At 41.6% G+C, this 20,987-nt stretch overlaps 1 protein-coding gene across 2 annotated transcripts in view; it reads right to left on the bottom strand.

Moving 5' to 3' along the window:
• pan3 (poly(A) specific ribonuclease subunit PAN3) overlaps nucleotides 1-20,987 on the bottom strand; it is a 172,783-nt gene that overhangs the window by 15,689 nt on the left and 136,107 nt on the right. For both annotated transcript variants that reach the window (XM_060826115.1, XM_060826117.1), the window contains exons 14-15: nucleotides 15,758-15,897; nucleotides 6,685-6,814 (exon numbers count right to left, since the gene is read on the bottom strand). In XM_060826115.1, the coding sequence (XP_060682098.1) occupies nucleotides 6,685-6,814; nucleotides 15,758-15,897 (270 nt within the window). The remainder of the gene's footprint in view (nucleotides 1-6,684; nucleotides 6,815-15,757; nucleotides 15,898-20,987) is intronic.

Raw genomic sequence — 20,987 nt, 5'->3', positions numbered from 1 at the left:
GGCACAGTGGTTAGCACTGCTGCCTCACAGCGCCTGAGACCTGGGTTCAATTCCCGACTCAGGCGACTGACTGTGTGGAGTTTGCACGTTCTCCCCGTGTCTGCGTGGGTTTCCTCTGGGTGCTCCGGTTTCCTCCCACAGTCCAAAGATGTGCGGGTCAGGTGAATTGGCCATGCTAAATTGCCCGTGGTGTTAGGTAAGGGGTAAATGTAGGGGTATGGGTTGGTTGCACTTCGGCGGGTCGGTGTGGACTTGTTGGGCCGAATGGCCTGTTTCCACACTGTAAGTAATCTTATCTAATCTAAAAAAAGTTTATTCCTCCTTAAGTAGGGAGACCAAAACCATACATAGTACTTGATGTGATATGACCAACGCACTGTACAGTTGTAGCTAGACTTTCTCACTTTTGTAGCTGAAAATGTATTGCTGGAAAAATGCAGCAGGTCAGGCAGCATCTAAGGAGGAGAGTCGACGTTTCGGGCATAAGCCCTTCTTCAGGAATGAGGAAAGTGTGTCCAGCAGGCTAAGATAAAAGGTAGGGAGGAGGGACTTGGGGGAGGGGGTTGGAAATGCGATAGGTGGAAGGAGGTCAAGATGATGGTGATAGGCCGGAGTGGGGATGGGGGCGGAGAGGTCAGGAAGAAGATTGCAGGTTAGGAAGGCGGTGCTGAGTTCGAGGGATTTGACTGAGACAAGTGGGGCGGGGGTGTGTGTGTGTGTGTGTGTGTGTGTGTGTGTGTGTGTGTGGAAGGGGAAATGAGGAAACTGGAGAAATCTAGGTTCATCCCTTGTTCCTAGGCGGAAGATGAGGCGCTCTTAATCCAGCCGTCGTGTTGCTATGGTCTGGCAATGGAGGAGTCCAAGGACCTGCATGTCCTTGCGCGGAGTGGGACGGGGAGTTGAAGTGTTGAGCCACCCGGGTGGTTAGGTTGGTTGGTCCAGGTGTCCCAGAGGTGTTCCCTGAAACATTCCGCAAGTAGGCGGCCTGTCTCCCCAACATAGAGGAGGCCACATCGGGTGCAGCGGATGCAGTAAATGGTGTGTGTGGGGGTGCAGGCGAATTTGTGGCGGATATGGAAGGATCCCTTGGGGCCTTGGAGGGAAGTAAGGGGAGAGGTGTGGGCGCAAGTTTTGCATTTCTTGTGGTGGCAGGGGAAGGTGCTGGGAGTGGAGGTTGGGGTGTGTGGACCTGATGAAGGAGTCACGGAGGGAGTGGTATTTTTGGAACGCTGATGGGGGTGGGGGGGGGGGGGGGGGGGGGGGGGGGGGGAGGGATGGGAAATATATCTCTGACGATGGGGTCTGTTTGGAGGTGGCAGAAATGACAATGGCCTCCACAGGGTCCACGGCTGTCGGGAACACCGTTCTGCCGTCGCCACAGCCACTTCCGCTCCCAGTGACATCACTAACCTACACAACCACCACGCCGCATATGTCTCCGCCCCCACATCAACCTCCGTCACCACGCCTAACTCCACCCCCACGCCGATCTCCGCACCCGTCCGCAAGCCTAACCCTGCCCCCTCGCCGATCTCCGTCCCCGCCCCCACGCCAAACCCCACCCCCACTCCCAACTCCAGCCCCACACCGGGTCCTAGCTCGCAGCCCTACTGTATTTTCACCATCCCTCCAGACCTTCCCCTCTCTGAGGATGAAAGATCAGTCCTCAGCAGAGGCCTCACCTTCAACCTCCTACACTCTCGGATTAACAAGTTCAACACGCGGCAAGATATCGAACAATTCTTCTGCCTCCTTCGCGCCTACTTCTTCGACCAGGATTCTCGACCACCCTCTGACAACCCCTTCTCCCACCTCCAACACAACCCATCCACCTGGACACCCCGTGCTGGCCTCTTACCTGCCCTTGATCTCTTCATAGCCAATTGCCGCCGCGACATTAACTGCCTCAACCTCTCCACCCACTCTAACCTCACCCTCGGAACGTGCGGCCCTCCGCTCCCTCTGTTCCAACCCCAACCTCACTATCAAACCTGCAGACAAGGGATACGCAGTAGTAGTTTGGTGCACCGACCTTTACACCGCTGAGGCTAAACGCCAGCTCGCGGACACCTCCTCCTACTGCCCCCTTGACCATGACCCCACCTCCCACCACCAAACCATCATCTCCCAGACCATCCATAACCTCATCACCTCAGGGGATCTCCCATCCACCGTCTCCAAACTCATAGTCCCACAACCCTGCACCACCCTTTTCTACCTCCTGCCCAAAATCCACAAACCTGACTGCCTCAGCTGACCCATTGTCTCAGCCTGCTCCTGCCCCACAGAACTCATCTCTATATACCTCGACACAGTCCTGTCCCCCTTAGTCCAAGAAGTCCCCACCTACGTTCGAGACACCACCCACGCCCTCCAACTCCTCCATGATTTTCTCTTCCCCGGTCCCCAACGCTTTATCTTCACCTTGGACATCCAGTCCCTGTACACCTCCATCCCCCATCATGAAGGACTCAAAGCCCTCTGCACCAACCAGTACCCTTCCACTGACACCCTCCTTCGACTGACTGAACTGGTCCTCACCCTGAGCAACTTCTCTTTCCAATCCTCCCACTTCCTCCAAACCAAAGGAGTAGTCATGGGCGCTTGCATGGGCCCTAGCTATGCCTGCCTCTTCGTAGGATATGTGGAACAGTCCATCTTCCACAGCTACACTGGCACCACCCTCCACCTTTTCCTCCGCTATATCGATGACTGTATCGGCGCTGCCTCATGCTCCCACGAGGAGGTTGAACAGTTCATCCACTTTACCAATACCTTCCACCCCGACCTCAAATTTACCTGGACCATCTCAGACTCCTCCCTCCTTTCTTGAATACTAACATACTTGATAACTTTAAATCCGCTAGGACTCTTTTAGAATCAACATAGTTTTGGAAAATTGTAATCCTATCTCAATTGCTACCATTTTTTTTAGGAACTAGGCTTCTTAGTCCATTTAGTTTTTCTCAATTAATATCAACAGGATTAAGTACATTCAATTCATCAATAGCCCCTTGAATATACTTTAGCTCCCAAATGTAATTTGTGCCTTTTCCTGTGAAGCAAGACAAATTTGTTCAATGTTGCTGGCATTTTCTCAGTTCTCATAATTCCAGCTGTCACTGCATTACTGAATCAATGTTTATTCCAATATACCCTTTTGTAAATATTAGTAAAATATAGTAAATACAAAATTAAATTTTGTCAAACTATAGAGGTTGGAGGATTAATGAACTCTGCAAGATTTTGCATCTAGCTGTTTTCTGCTGGTTTTCCATTAAAACATCAACACATTGGTTAGAATTCCTTTTAATCTTTCCATGTTTAGTGTGAAAAATGAGTTTCTATAAAGCATTAAACGGAAACTTTAACAATGCCAATTTTCCAAATTACTTTCTAGGCAATTTAGTACTTTGTGAAGGGTACTAACTTTTGTAATGTTGAAGTTAACATACAGAATAGAACCAAAGACCTCATGAATCTGTCAACATTAACAGGTACAAGGGACATCAGCTAAAGCAATCCTGACTATTAAGCATTACATTTGCAATGTTATACCAGTGAGGTCAGTGCAGAGAAAGATGGTGAAACTTCTGCTTAATAAAGAAAAGCTAGCTCAATGATGATTGTCATAAAAACCATCTGATTCACTAATATTGTTTAAGGTGGATGCGCCACAAATGTTCCCATCCTCAACACTGAGGAGCAATTATTGAATCAGTATAAAAGATGTAGTGTTTGAAGACAGAACAACTACTTCAGGCAAGTGTCAACTGGATGATCCATCTTTGCTCCCTCCAAAGATCCCCTTCCACATACCCTACGAAGAGGCAGGCATAGCTGGGGCCCATGCGGGTGCCCATGGCAACTCCTTTAGTTTGGAGGAAGTGGGAGGATTGAAAAGAGAAGTTATTCAGGGTGAGGACCAGTTCAGTCAGTCGAAGGAGGGTGTCAGTGGAAAGGTACTGGTTGGTGCGGCGGGAAAGGAAGCAGCGGAGGGCTTTGAGTCCTTTGTGATGGGGGATGGAGGTGTACAGGGACTGGATGTCCATAGTGAAAATAAGGCGTTGGGGACCGGGGAAGCGAAAATCCTGGAGGAGGTGGAGGGCGTGGGTGGTGTCCCGAATGTAGGTGGGGAGTTCTTGGACTAAAGGGGACAGGACCGTGTCGAGGTATTGGGAGATGAGTTCGGTGGGGCAGGAGCAGGCTGAGACAATGGGTCGGCCGGGGCAGGCAGGTTTGTGGATTTTGGGCAGGAGGTAGAAACGGGCGGTGCGGGGTTGTGGGACTATGAGGTTGGAGGCGGTGGATGGGAGATCCCCTGAGGTGATGAGGTCATGGATGGTCTGGGAGATGATGGTTTGGTGGTGGGAGGTGGGGTCGTGGTCAAGAGGGCGATAAGAGGAGGCGTCCGCGAGCTGGCGTTTGGCCTCAGCGGTATAAAGGTCAGTGCGCCAAACTACCACCGCGCCTCCCTCGTCTGCGGGTTTGATGGTGAGGTTGGGATTGGAGCGGAGGGAGTGGAGGGCTGCACGTTCTGAGGGAGAGAGGTTGGAGTGGGTGAGAGGGGTGGACAGGTTGAGTCGGTTAATGTCACGGCGGCAGTTGGCTATAAAGAGGTCGAGGGTGGGTAGGAGGCCAGCACGGGGTGTCCAGGTGGATGGGGTGTATTGGAGGCGGGAGAAGGGGTCGTCAGAGGGTGGGCGGGAGTCTTGGTTGTGAAAGTAGGCACGGAGGCGAAGGCGGCGGAAGAATTGTTCAATATCTCGGCGCGTGTTGAACTCATTAATCCGAGGGCGTAGGGGAATGAAGGTGAGGCCCCTGCTGAGGACTGATCTTTCATCCTCAGAGAGGGGGAGATCTGGAGGGATGGTGAAAATCCGGCATGGTTGGAAGCTAGGACCTGGTGTGGGACTGGAGCTGGGGGCGGGGACAGAGATCGAAGTAGGGACGGAGTTAGACGTGGTGACGTTGCTCGATGTGGGGGCGGAATCAAGCGTGGGGGCGGGGTCATGCGTCGTGACGGAAATAAGCGTGGGGGCGGGGTTACGTGTGATGGCGAAAGTCGGTGTGGGGGCGGGGTTATGCGTGGTGACGAAGGTTTGCGTGGGGGCGGGGTTACGTGTAGTGACGAAAGACGGCGTGGGGGCGGGGAAACCTGAGGATTTGTGCTCCTGTAGGTTAGTGATGTCAGTGGGGGCGGAACAAAATCCAGGCTTGTGCTGATAAGTGGCAAGTAAAACTTGTACCATCACCGAATGGGTGAGATCAACATTCTGGGGGTTACCATTAACCAGAAACTGAACTGGACAAGCCATATAGATATATGGCTTGTGCCCGAAATGTCAAATTTCCTGTTCCTTGGATGCTGCCTGACCTGCTGCGCTTTAACCAGCGACACATTTTCAGCTCTGATCTCCCGCATCTGCAGACCTCACTTTTTAACTCAAAGCCATATAGATACTGTGGCTACAAGAGTAGGTCAGAAACTATGTAGTCTGCGGCAAGTAACACCTCCTGACTCCTCAAAATCTGTCCACCATTTAAACGGCACAGGTCAGGAGTATAATGGAAAATTCTCCACTTGCAGCTTCAACAACACTCGAGAAGTTTGACACCATTTTAGACATAGTAGCCTGTTGTTAGGCACCTCCTTCATTCACTTCCTCACCGCCAACACATACAAGCAGCAGTGTGCGCTATAAATCATATGCACTGCAGTAATCCACAAGGCCTTTTCAACAGTATCTCTGAACCCTTCTGATGTCTACCATATAGAAGGACAAAGACAGCAGATGCATGGGAACACCACCAGCTCCAAGTCACAAATTGGAACAACATCACTATTCTTTCATGATTCCTGGGTCAAAATCCTGGAATTCTCTCACCAACAGCATTGCTGGTGCCCTTGCACACCAAGGGCTACAATAGTTCAAGAAAAAAAACTCACCACCACATTTTTAGGGAAAGCTAAGGTTGGGCATTAAACAGCACACAGCAAAGCTGCCTTTTGCAGGTCTATGGCCATTAAGAATTTAATATCATGATTGGATCGGTTCATTAAAAACAATTATGAATAAGATTTTCATCATGAGAGCTTTTAACACTGTTTAGCCCATAAACAGCCCTATGATATTCTCGAAAGATGGAGAATTCTCTGACCATCAATTGCAACTTAGCACAAGAAAGAATGGCCTGTTGCAAAAACAGAATTTAGATTTCTGAACTCAATGAATTTTAATTCAGTTGTCATTTGAGAGTTCTGCTTTCCTGATAATAGAAGATGCATCCTCAAAAATCCAGGACCTATTTAATAAAAAAAAGTTAAATAGGACTCATTTAAAGGCGGACAAGATGACAAAAGAGTATTTTACGATACAGGCACATATGTGGAAGTCAGACAGATTTCAGCCCATAATAATTAAAAGGGACTTTCTATAAGTTCTTGATTGTATAGCTTTCTTTTGAAGGAAAAAGATTGCTTCAGTGGCATTATATGCGAACAAGAGTATGCACAATAAATGCTAGTCTAGACAGCAACACCCCATGAATAAAGTTGGTGTTAAACATCTCTTTGCAAAAACACTTACAATGCACACCTTAAAAAAAAATCAGCATTCCAAGTCTCATGCTGGCATCTTAAAACTACTTTATATACGTGATACCTAGTAATCGATTATTTACCTTCATCAGATCGTCTTCAATCACATCATTTCTCATCTGTGCAGCATCCAATTGTGTGTAAAAACGTGCACCTATCATTGGCATAATATCATTTACACTGCGTAGCCGGTTTTGGTCAGTCAGCAAATACCTAAGTTGAAGAGTTATGAACAATGAATTAATATGTATATTATTATCTACAGTTCATGTCAGCTTGCTGAATAATTCCTCCCCTCATTTTCTTCTCCTTGCCAGTAACTGTCTGCTTGTTCCTAAAAACCTTTGCACGCAGTTGGCTAGTGTATTTTTTTTAAAAATGAAATTACCATTTTCTTTGAGCATATTCATTTCTCAGAACCAAGCCTGCACACTGTGGTTACATTGCTTTCTCTGAAAATAGACATTCTTGCACAAATCTTCGTACATTAATAATCTTAAATCTGAATCATTCTTCCTATTTTAGTTTTATTTCCAGTAAATGATTTGTTGCTTCCATTGACTAATGCCTACAGTTCCTTTTTCACTGTAAGGTCTCTTTTTCAAGAAATAAACTCACATTGTAGCCTTCCAAAAGCTTTGTAGCAACATGGATGGATTAAATACCCTATGATTTTTATGTCCTGGTTTGATATGATCTGCCTTACTGCACGCAAAACAAAACTTTTCACTGTACTTCAGTATATGTGACAACAATAAATCAAATTAATCAAACATAGGACTTACAACTAGACATTGTACTCAAATGGGTCATCATCCAATGACTTATTTGAGAACCATACCTGTTGAGGGAATGTGTAGACATTTTCCCAGGCTATTTCTTCATATATTTTCCTTTCCTAACAGCACTGTGGTATACCTACACAACTTGCGACTGCAGCAATTAGAAAAGTCTCATCACCTTCTCAAGGGAAACAAACGCTACCCTAGTCACTGACATTCAGATTCCATGAAAGAATGTGTCCTCATGTTTTAATAGATCGAATTTGACTGATTTGTAGAGATGCTAATCCTCTTAATGCCAGGATCATAAATAATTTGCAACCAAGCTGAGTGGCACTAATGTTTCTAACCATTAGTAACGACCTATATCTCCTGAAATCAGTCTGCTTGCTAATCTCTGCCACTAGATGCCTCAAAAATCTCATTTTACTGACTTTTCTTTGTTTCATTCTGAAGTTTTCTTTTGCCAATTTGTTCAGATGCTTGCCTAGTCGCATCTTACAGTGGCTATGTTCAGCTTACTGACCAACCAAATTGGCCTCCACCCAGTGTCCTCTCTTTTGCTTCTCAGACCTGTGCTTTGGATCACACGTCACCCATTAGCACCCTCTGCTGTTCAAATATGTCAGCACATGCAGCCGATGATTCCCATTGCCTTCTTGTTCTGCACTGACTTCCTTTGTAGCTTAAAACATGGAACTTGGAAACTATCTTTGGGTTCAGGTTGTTAACAGGGTTATAGGGATTTAAATGAAGGCAGAGAAAGTGCAGAGATAAGATGAGAAGGAGGGTTAATGTGGATGGGAGCAAGGAAGAGACTGAGACTTGGAAGTAAGGAATGATAAAATTAGATTACTTAGATTAGATTAGATTACTTATAGTGTGGAAACAGGCCCTTCGGCCCAACAAGTCCACATTGACCCGCCGAAGCGCAACCCACCCATACCCCTACATTTACCCCTTATCTAACACTACGGGTAATTTAGTATAGCCAATTCACCTGACCCGCACATCTTTGGACTGTGGGAGGAAACCGGAGCACCCGGAGGAAACCCACGCAGACACGGGGAGAACGTGCAAACTCCACACAGTCAGTCGCCTGAGGCGGGAATTGAACCCGGATCTCTGGCGCTGTGAGGCAGCAGTGCTAACCACTGTGCCACCATGCCGCCCACTAAGGGAAAGGGATCCAGAGGTGATCCAGGAAAAGGCAGAATAAATAAACAAAAGAATGGAGCAGGAGGAATTGGGATGAGGTACAAAGTAGGATGCAGGGGATGTGGAAGTGGCAAGCCCTGGTAAAGGAGGCAGCAGAAATGAGGGGCTGGAGATAGGGAAGAAAAGGGAACTCTGCGTGCAATGTAGTGACAGACATCAGGCAAGACTAGGATGTTGACTGAGTGCTCAATTGTGACCTAAGACTCCTAATTGACTTACATCCTTCACTGGATCACCTTTTGAGTTGTAGCATGGCAATTGCTGACTTTTCACCAAGCCTTTGGTAAAGTAAAGGAATTAGCAATACTAAAATGACAAGCAATTTACAAAATAATTCCTATTCTACAAAAGAAAACAGTGAATGCAAGAAAAATAAGCTTTTATCATAATATTCTCTCATGCATCTGAAATGTAATTGCTGGGACAAATTAACTGGGCAGCAAATACAGTACACTAGATTGAAAGAGGTACAATGAAATCACTGTTTTACCACATCCCTCCACCCAGCCATGACTCAGTTCTCAGCAGACTGGACATTCTTTTGCCCTTTTGACATGTATCATTTACATGTTACATCTGTTACTTTCATTAACATTCATGGTCCCTTTGTATTTTGCTCTGAACACACTCAGTATATTGCACGTTCTCCTCCATTCCCTCTGACTACAGCATAAAAAGCACCATTTTCAGCTCCTTTCAGATTTGAAGAAATTATATTGGACTTGAAACATGAAGTCAGTTTCTCTCTTCCACAGATGTTGCTAGACTTGCTAAGTTTCTCCAGCACTTTCTGATTCACCTGATAATGCTTAGAATGTAGAATAGTGGATAGCAGGAGGCTAAATGCTCCACTGAATGACAACTGTTACTCTTTCAGACTTGAGGGGCTGAATTACCTACTCCTGGCCAGAGTTTTTCTGCTCTTTCAAAACAAATTGCAATAACCTTCTCTTTCCCCAAATTCTGACATTATTTTTCTCCTTCAAGCATTTATTCAATTTTATCCTAAAAGGTATTACTGAATCAGTATCAGGCAGTATATCCTAAATCTTAACCATTCCTTACATAAAATCTTTCCCCATGTCTATTTGCTTTTACTTGACAGATTAAATTTAGGCCCACTGATCAATGATCCTTCAGTCATGGGAAACAGTTTCTCTTTAATCACTCTTCCAAATGACTTCCTTCACCTTTCTCTGCTCAGAGATAACCCCAGCTTCTCCAGTCTATCTATTTAACTATATTATTAGCAAGACCCCTCAGGCATAGTAAATTTCTTCTGTACCATCTTCAAGGTCTTCATACGATTCCTCAAGCATGGTGCTCAGAAATGGATAAAATAATCTAGCTGAAAGTGAACTGGATGTAGCACAATTAAAAAAGCTGTTATCAGCTAAGATGCTGCTGTTTGAATCTGCTAGTTATAAATTTAATCTGCTTCCACTAAATGTAATTACCAATTTTTGCAAACATAAAGGTTTTCCTTTCAACAGTGTGCAACCTAGTGCAAGACATTTATTTAAAATGTAAGCTATTAAGAAAGGATTACATTTTATGATGAAATTTTGTTAAGGATGCAAACTGAATATACATTACAGTAAAAGATTAAGCATTTTATGCCTTAAATCTACATGATAATAGATCATCTCGGAATTGATTTTTAAAAGGCATTTACAAAAGCCAAAAAAAAAAGTGGAACAGCAAAACTTTATTCCGTCAACTGTTGATTTTCCACATGATACAAGAAACTAACAGCACATTCAGATTGGTTTCAGTTATAGGATAGTTAAAGGAGAAAAGCATAACACCAACTAGATAATGAACAAGATATCTTATCAGACTGCAACATGGTCAATTAATGCATTTTTATTTTAAGGATTTTACATTCAGTCAACTGATATCTTCATGCACTCATTTATCTAAAGAAAAGATACAAAATTAAAATAAGTTGATATTATAAGGAAAAAAAAAGAGATGTTACAATAGATTGCTGTTCCAATAAATCATGGGTACTTATGATTTTAGAAAGACTTGGAATTAAATTGCTTTTTGCAACGACCAAATATCTCAAAGCAATTAACAGCCAATGAAATCTTTTTGAAACTCAGTCAGTGTTGTTATATATAAATTAGGCATAAGTAGGTTCAGTCAAACATAATAATACTACTTTATTTTTTGGATGAAATTCACCCATCATATACAAAATGGAAATGCGTGCCTATGTGTATTCTATTTGACAGCAGGGATCGTGAAAGAAAGTGCAAAATAATCATTTGGATTTTTTTTTAAAAACATGCTTGACTGAAATTGTTGCAAGATGGAACAACCAAACATGAGAATCACAGCTCTCTAATACGTTCGCATTTAACAGCTTAAATATATACTAAAAGGAAGTGTTGCCATAAATCAAAAAGCAAAGCCTTTTGAGGAAAGGTGGCAACATTGAAATCAGTCTCCAAACCACAGATGGTGCATTCATCCAAAAAGAACGAGAGCTGATCAGCTTCAATCTCTCAAAATTAAACAAGAATGACAAGAAAACTACGAAGGAATCAAATAACATTGCGCAATGATATTAAAAAATTCAAAGGAAAAAGTGAAGAGAAGAAAAACAAACAACTTACTTCAAATTTCGAATGCATGAGAGAATATTAACTGCTGAAACAAATTAAATATGATTTATTATTATACAAGCCAAGGGGCTCGAAAATAGGAGATGTCATAAAATGGCACAGGGAGCCAAAGCGGAATGTGATATTCTCCCTGCCGCCAGGAGATATTTTCAGAGTGGAACGAAGTGGAGCAATAAACTAGAGGCTATTTTAATGGCAATAGGAGGGGCCACTTGCCTTGTACACACATAAGCCAAGGTGTCCTACCAGCAGGTTACATACTCAAAGAAGATTTCAACACAGAAAAACGCACCTTGGCCCACTGAGTCTGTGTCAGTCAAAAGTAAATATCCAACTATTCTAACCCAATTTTCCAGCATTTGGTCATAGCCTTGTATGCCTAGGCATTGCACGCAAACATCTAAATACTTTGATGTCATGAAGATTTCTGTCTCTCTCACCCTTGCAGGTAGTGAATTTGAGATTCCCACACTGAATTAAAAAAATTCTTCACATGCATTCTAAACCTCCTGCCCATACCTGGTCATTTGTTCCTCTAGTATGGGGTAAATGTTTTTTCCTGTCTATCCCGTTTATGCTCCTCAGTTTTATCCACCTCAATCATGTCCTCCCTAAATATCAGTTATATACGACTTAGAAGCAGAAGTAGGCCACTCAGCCTCTTAAGCCTGTTCCATATTTCAAGACCATGGTTGACTTGATTGCAACTTCAACTCCACATACCCCTGATAATTCTTCAGCCCCTTGCTTATTAATAATCTACTACTGCCTTAAAACTGAACTTGAGGGCATAGGCTTAGGGTAAGAGGGGAAAGATCTGAGAGACCTAAGGAGCAATGTTTTCACGCAGAGGGTGATATGTGTATGGAATGACCTGCCAGAGGATGTAGTGGAGGCTGGTACAATTGCAACATTTAAGAGGCATTTGGATAGGAATAGGATAGGGTATATGAATAGGAAGGGTTTGGAGGGATATGGACAGGGTGCTGGCAGGTGGGACTAGATCGGGTTGGGATATCTGGTCGACATGGACAAGTTGGACCAAAGGGTCTGTTTCCATGCTGTACATCTCTATGACTCTGCTTCCACTGAGGGAGTGTTCCAAAGACACTTAAACCTATGTGACAAAATGCACTCCTTCACCTCAGCCGTGAATCCTTTAGTTTGACCCTTAATTCTAAATTTTTCCACGAGGAGACATTTTTTACACATACCATGTTAAAACCAATTAGGAACTTAAATGTTTCAAACAATTCACCTCTTACGTTTCTACACTCCAATGGGCAAGTCTCACCTGTCTAATCTTTCCCTAAAACACAACACCAGTGTTGATAGAGTAAACCTTCTCTGAACTGTTGCCAATATATTTACATCCCTACCGATTTGGGGGCACCAAAACTGCACATTGTACTCCAGATGTGATTTCACCAGTTAACTCACTTTGCAATTAACAATAACATTCCATTAGCTTTCCCATGTACTTGCTGTGCCTGCATATCAACCATTTGTGATCCATGCACCAGGTCTCCAGACTCTCTGCATCTCAAAGATCAGCAATCTCTCACTACTTTATAAAATCTGCTGCTCTTTTCCTGCCAAATGAACAATTTCGCACATTACACACAGTTGCAACATCTTTGCCCATTCCCTGAACCTGCTGACATCTCTTTGTAGGTTCCTTATGCCTCCTTCACAACTTACTTTCCAACATATCTTTGTCTCATCAGCAAACTGAGCAACTATACCTTCAGTCCTGTCATTCAAATTAATATTGAAAGGTTGAAGCCCCAGCATTGATCTCTTTGGCACACCATTGGTCATTTCTTGCCAACCACAAAATGACCCATTTCTGCCTATCCCGTATCTTGTCAGCTTGCCAATCTTCCATCTATGCCAATATGTTATTTCCTAAACCACAATCTTTATTTTCCAGAACAATGTGTGATGTGGCACCTTATCAAATGTTATGAAATCCTAGTCTATCCAGGGTTTTCCTTATCTGCAGCATGTGCTACTTCCTCAAAGAACTCCAACTCCAACCAATTTGCTAAACATAATTAACTTCACAGAACCATGTTTGCTCTGTCTGATTGTCTTAAACTTTTCGAAGTTTCTTCTATAACAAATTGAATAATAACTTCTAACATATTTACTATGACAGATGTTAAAGAAACTGGCCTGTGGTTTTCTGCTTTGTCTCCCCTTTCCGACACAGGTTATTTTATAATCTAACGAACATTCCCTGAATCTGGGAAAGCCAACACATCATCTACCTTACTAGCTAATTTTTCCTGCCAAATGGACAATTTCACATTTTCCCACTGCAGTCCATAAGGACCTGGAACTTGTTAGCCAGCAGCAACAACATTTTGCTCAATTCCACTTCCCTGGCAAATGCAAATTGAATTATTTTCCCCATCCTGATTTACAGCTATTTCTGAGATGTTGCATCTATGCTTTATTTTAAAGGCATTTGCAAAATACATTTTCAATTCATCTGCCATCTAATTTTCCATTAATTCTCTAGACTCTCTCTTGCTATATATGGAACCAACACTCACTTTGTTAATTATTTTGTACTTTAAATACCTATAGAAACTCAAATGCTTTTATACTTGTATATTTCTCACACATTCTAATTTTTTATTTTTGTATTCTGTACAATCTTCTGATTTGGCATACATTTTTGTGCAATTATATGCTTTTTCTTTAAGTATGGTATTATCTTTAATGGAGTTAATTAACCACACAAGTCCACCTCTTGGATGTTTTGTCCCTCATCGGAATGTATCTATTCTGCGCACTGTGAAATATGCCCTTAAACATCTGCTATTGTATCTCTTGATCCATTACTTAATTGCTAATTTACTGTAACAAGTTGTGGTTTTGTGCAATTGTCCTGACTTAAATTTAAAATATTAGTCCTGAACTCACTCTTCTCTCCTTACAACAAATTATGACTATTGCCATGTAGGGCCATATTCATTAATAGGTGATTAATTGATCTTATTTCTTTGCACATCATCAGGTGTAGTATACACGTTACTTTCTGGTTAGCTCCAAAACATCCTGTGCTGAGAAACTATCCAGAAAATACATTTTCAATTTCACACTGAGTCTGCCTTTGCCCTCCGGTTTTTCCAGTCTGTATCTAGATTGAAAGGGCTGAGGATTATCATTGTATCCTTCTGCGAAGTTAATATTATTTCTTTCCAGAAGATTTGGGAGCTTCCACAGCAACAATTACCACCTGACACCAGCAATACCACAACTAGAGAATGTAAAACTGCTGCAATTGCTGGAGCCTGAGAGGGCACGCCTTGATTTAAAAAAACCTGCCTACAATGGCACCTCAGCACGGAATTGATTTCTGTAGTGTCAGTAGCAGATAACTCAACTGATGGCCCTGTCAAGGCTACTGCGGCTCCAACTGGACTGACGGGATATTGTCCTCAACTGGACAGCAGTCCTAGGCTGCCACTGATAAAATGTTGATGAGCATCGTATCATCTATCTTGCTTTCAGTACCAACAGTGGGACTACCTCTAATATGATTCTTGTCACAGCATCAACAGAACCGGTGACAAGATGACCTGATTTCAAGTGTAAAACCTAAAATGGAAAAATATCGTAGATTTCTTCAGTGGGATAAAGAATTTCCATTTTATTGAACAAAAAGGTATAAAATGGTTACTTTTGAACTAATTACCAAGTGCGCTGTGAAAGTTAATGAAAAATGATATTCAAAATAAAAAGCCAATCTAATAACATGAACATAAACTCACATACTAAACAAATTAATATTTTTAATTTTGTTATTAAAAACAAAATTGTAAGCCCTTTATGTAAGAGTCTATCTCAATTTTGAAAGCTGTTCTTTCTCCAGAGCACCATTCTTTTCTATAATCTGATAAGCATATTGCACCTCATCCTGTTAAAGGCAGGAGCCAATAAAAGACCAGAATTTACACTGCGCCTTTTATGACCTTTGAATTTCTCAAAATAATTCACAGTAAATTAAGTACTTTTGAAATTTCCTCACTATAGTAATAAGAAAATATAACAGCCAACTTCCATCTGCAAGCTTCCACAAACAACAATACATTAATGGCTAGCTAATCTGTTTTTGTGATTTTGGTTGAAGGATAATTGTGCACTAGCACACTGGGAATAACTTCTGTGTTCTACTTCAAACGCATGCCAGAGGATCAGATACATTCATTTAAATAGGGAGATAGGGCTTTGGTCGAATATCACATTCAAGATATGTCATGTCCAACAATGTAGCATTTTCTCGATACAACAATGAAATGTCAGTGTAGATTTTTGTGCCAAGTCGAGTGGAGTTTATAAACCCACATGCTTCTCACTCAGTTCTACCGACTGAGCCATGGCTGACAGGTGCTAACACAGGAAGAAAACATGCTGTTGGCAGAACATGTAACCGCAGCTTAGCACATTTCAATCAAAATAGATACTTTCAGATTACACTAATTAAAGAACAGCTTTGCAAAATAACTTACAGAATTAGATTTTTCAGATCTGAAGAATAATTGAGGGACACCAACTCCATAGCCTTTTGTAAATTTTCACGCTGAATTCCTGACACAGAGTTGCAAGCTAAGGCCAAAACCACTTTTCCTAGAGAGATCAGATCGGCTTGCTGGTGCAAGAAAACATAAATTGGGAATTGAAAGTACATCAAAATGATAAATGTTAGATTCATTTGAAAAACATTGGTTTATTTGTATGTTGTAAATAATTTTACCAGTCATAAATCTGACATGGGTTTTAACTCCATGTCTCAAACTATTCTTTTTTAAAACTGAGGACCAACTGAGTAACAAAAGGCTTCTTCCTGCATTCAAACTCACTGTTCGTAACAGGTTCTACGTGCTGCTGGGGCATCTTGCTATGGTTAACAATGATTCAAGAATGATCTATTTATATCTGAATACTGAATAGCTCTGCTCCTGTAGTCATAGCATAGATCATGTATATTTCTGGTCTATGGACCACACCCTCCCCCCAGCATCCCAGGATGTTGTTGGTGAGGAATTTGACAATGCTAACAGCAATGAACGTCAAGGAGATAAATGTAGACTCGCTCATTGGTAATGCGTTGAAATAGCTCTAAAGAAAGCTCATCAACCTGAAACGTTAACTCTGTCTCTGTGCATAAATACTGCCTGACTGCCTAAGTTTCTTCCACTATTTGTTTATGTTCTTGGTTTACAGCATCTTTTGCAGAATGTAACTCAGGTTTACATCCAAAATCAATGTTCTCATTGGGAAGCAACTGAAAATTAAGGTACTAAATATACAATCAAAGCTACAAGACCCATACCTCTGGGCCAAAAGGTCTGGTTTAATCTCATTTCCACCAATGGTATGTCAAACATGTTTAAACAGTTAATTTTTAAAAATGCACACAATCAATGGCTGCCTAAAAACTTTTGTTGGAATGGCATATTTCTTTTTATTTGGATGAAAGAGAAAATATTATGGATTACTGAAATCTAAAACCAAAATAGAAAATGCTAAAATAGTTATGTATGGAGATGCTGCCAGGGCTAAGTACTTTCAATATTTCCAGTCCTCATTAATTCAAATTACTTGTGCACACTTGGGATGTTTTAAAATGTCATAAAACATTGTTTGTAATTTTTGTCCGTGTGTTTAAAAAATAGGAAAACAGGGATTTGTGATCTCGATGAATAGGATAAACATACATGTATTTTGAACTAATGGCATTTAACAAGTAAGGTACAAAGGAAGAGGGTGATTAGTTAGCATGGATAAATTTAATGTCCAAACTGTGTGAAGAGAGGAAAAGAAAAACTGGATGTCAGTGGGGAGTTGGGGGAGAGCAATGGCAGAAGAGATTGCATGAGAAAAAAAGACAAATTGAGTAGTTGTCATTATGGTGAAAGGTGTATGAAGAAGACATCATCTATTTTTGTAATCTGGAGTTCAAAATGGGACAGTTTTGAAAACATTAGAAAGACTTTTCGGCAGTGACCTAAACAAATGAGTTCCAAGGAACTATGTGATTGCAGTTGAATGAATGGGAGAACCCTGTACTGTTAATGGATAAAATGTTTCTTTGATTGGGTTTATGACAGGGAGAATAAAGCAATTAATTTAGCTTTGACTTCAGAACAGAAGATTCAAAGTTTTATTTCAGAACAATCGAGAGTTCAGTTGCTTCTGGACACTCTCTCCAGTGCATTCACATTTTTCCAATAATATGATGTCCTGATCTGTACATAATAGTCCAGCTGAGGTATAACAAGTATCCTGTACAAGTTCAACATCATCTACCTGCTCTTATACACTATCCCTCTATTAATAAAGCCAAAAACATTGTAAGTTTAGTTAATTGCTTGTTCCACCTGTCCTGTCGCCTTCAATGATCTGTGCTCATATACATTCAAAACTCTCTGCTCCTGTATGCCCTTTAGAACTTTTGAATGTTCTTCTGACCAAAGTGCATCACGACATCATTACTACTTAGTAGGCTGAAATACGATCACATTTAATAGCCAGATAATATGTAAATTCAGCAACATCATGAAAACCAGGAGGAGTGTTGGATGTTATTTTTACAAAATTATAGACATAGTTGAGTAACTGTCATCACTTCCTTAGTACACATTACTGATTGATTTGTGCATCATTCTGGCGTCATTATAAATGAAGCACAACACCTGGTCTTCTACCTGTGCTTCAATCCAAATCTCATAATACCAGTCAAATTTGGAGATGAGGGGCTGGGTGACATGATATACATGTACCTTTCAACTGTTCTGCAATCAAGGCCTGAAGCTATTATGTACTTTGTCAAGCATTAACATTTGGCACCATGAGGACTTTTGTCTGTATGGATTGATTTTGAACTCGAGCAAATTTAATAGAACCCAGGATATTAATCCCCACACCACCAAATTTCTCGATCCTCAATCGTTCAATGTTGAATACATATTTATTTTTAAAAGTGTATATTAATTATATGTAAGTACCTAGATAATATTAAGCATTAATATTAATAATATTTATTGTTAGGAGTATTACATTTTTTATTACCTTTAATTCATTCATGGCATGTAGGCACACTCTTCTGGTCAGTATTTATTAATAGTACCTAAAAGGCTGTGAAGGTGGTGATTAGCCATTTTCTTGAATTTCTCTGTGTGTGTGTAGTCCCAAAGCACTGTTCAATTAGGTGTTTCAGGATTTTAAAACAATAGATGAAGAAAAGTGATAAGTTCAAACTCAGAACAATATGCAATTGGAATGGAAACTTGCAGTCTGAAGTATTCCCATGCACCAGTTAGCCTTGCCTGTCTAGATAATGGATGCGACGTGATTGGGAGATGTTGTCAACACAGTATCTTGACAAGTTGCTGCAGAGTATTTGATAGGTTGCAGACAGTGTGTGGTGCGGATGAATAAAGTGAACATTTATGATGACACATGGAGTGTTATTCAAGCAGGCTTGCTTTGTCCTACATTATGGTAATTCTTTCCTAGTGTGGCTGGAGCTGGATTTAGGAGAAAGTGGGGAGTGCACACCCATCCACCTCATCTACTACATTTGTTGCTCTCGATGTGGTCTCCTCTACACGGAGGAGACAGGACGCCATTTTGCAGCTCGTTTCAGGGAACATCTCTGGGACACACGCAGATCTGCCCCCACCATAACGCTCAACTCCCTTTTCTGGGAAAAATCCATTTAACTCAGCATTGAATAACTTATATGATGCAGCATTCACTTCAAGAAATTTCCACATACTAATGACCATGAGAAAAACAGAATTCTCATCACCATCTTAAAAAGACCTCTTGTTCTTCAACTGTGTCCCCTAGTTCTAGCCTCCTCAAAAAAATGAAACATCCTCCCAATATACACTCTATCAAGACTCCTCAACCTCTTACAAATTTCTTCTAAACTCTGGTGGATATACACTAGTTCACCTAATTGGTTCAACCTTTCTCCACAAAGTAAGCCAAACACCTCAGGATTTATTTGGATAAATTTTCTCCGAACTACTTCGAATGCATTTTTTTGTAAAATAGAGATTAAAAACACACACAGTGCACTAGATATGGGATCATTGCGATCCTGTACAGTTACATTAAAACTTCCTGTAATATTCCATTATCCTGCAATGGACATTAACACTCCATCCTAATTACATGACGCATCTGCAAACAAACTTTTTTTATTGATATACCCAGGACACCCAACGTTTTCTGTGCAACTAACTGAGTTCTGCAATCTCTTTCCATTTAAATAATATGCTGTTTTGCTATTTTTCCTGCCAGAACAGTCAAAGTCACATTTACCCACGTTATAATCCATCTGCTAAATTTGTGTATTCGCTTAACCTTTGCAGATTCTAACATGCCATGACAACTCAATATCCCTGCCTAACTTGGTGTCATTGACAAATTCAGTACCATGCATTCGGATCTTCCATTCACGTTACAGATATAGGTAATAAATAACCCAGCAGTGATTAGCTTATTTGACTGACATTCCAAGTAAGGAATGAAGAAAGCAGCACTTGAGTTTCTGCCAATTCTAGATTTGTGGCACAGTTGTAGCACTGCTGCCTCACAGCACCAGGAATGCAGTTTTGATCTCACCCTTGGGCAACTGTCTGTGGAGTTAGCAATTCTTTTCTTGTCTGCATGGGTTTTCTCTGGGTGTTTTTGTTTCCTATCACATTCCAAAGGTGTGCAAGTTAGATGGACTGGCCATGCTAAATTGCCAATAGCGTCCAGGGGTGCACAGGCCAGATGGAATAGCCATGCAAAATGCAAGGTTAAAGGGATAAGGTCGAGGCATGGGTCTGGGTGGAATGCTCTGCAGAAAGTCAGTGTGAACTCGATAGGCTGAATGGCCTTCTATTCAACCAGTGCACCCATAAACTTCTCCACCTTTATCAGGTCCCCTCTCAACCTTCACTGCTCCAAAGATAGCAACCCTAGCCTATTCAAATGTTCCATCATAGCTCATATCCTCCAGTTTAGATGACATTCTAGCAAATCTTCTCTGCACCTTTTCTAGTACAATCATATCCGTCCTGCATGTGGTGACCAGAATTGCATGTAATATGCCAATTGTGGCCTAAACAGTGTTTTATAAAATTCCAGCATAACCTCCTTGCTCTCATGTTCTATGTCTTGCTAATAAAGGCAAGTATGCTATATGCTTTCTTAACCATCTTATCTAATATGCCCTGCTCCCTTCAAGAAGCTGTGAATATGCACACCAACTTCAGAACTTTCTCAGGTACTATCATTCATAGTATAATATCTTGCCTTGCTAGCCTTCCCCAAGTTTCCCAGAATATTCCCCAAGGTGGAATTCCATTTGACACTGCTTTGTCTACCTGAGCAATCTGTTGATATTCTCTTACATTTATGGCTAGCCTTCTCACCACTTTCCAATCTGCCAATTTTTGTATCAACCACAAAACTCTTGATTTATATCCCCTATATTTAAAATGATATCATCCGAGTACACCAAAATCAGTAAAGGCCCCAGCACCAAGGCCATGGAACCCCATGAAAAAGAAAGAAAGACTTCTAAGCTCTACATCCTCTGTGCCATCATCCTTTGCTTCCTGCCCCTTAGCCAACTGGGAATTAAGCATACCACTTACTTTCTTGACCAATCATGAGCGATCTTATCAAAAGCCTTGCTAAAATCCACAAGGCCAAGTCAAATGCATCACTCTCATC

This window comes from Hemiscyllium ocellatum, chromosome 6, assembly GCF_020745735.1.
Source record: "Hemiscyllium ocellatum isolate sHemOce1 chromosome 6, sHemOce1.pat.X.cur, whole genome shotgun sequence".
Classification (NCBI taxonomy): Eukaryota; Metazoa; Chordata; class Chondrichthyes; order Orectolobiformes; family Hemiscylliidae; genus Hemiscyllium; species Hemiscyllium ocellatum.
Note: the sequence above shows the minus strand (reverse complement) of the source record. Positions and strands in the feature narration are given on the sequence as shown.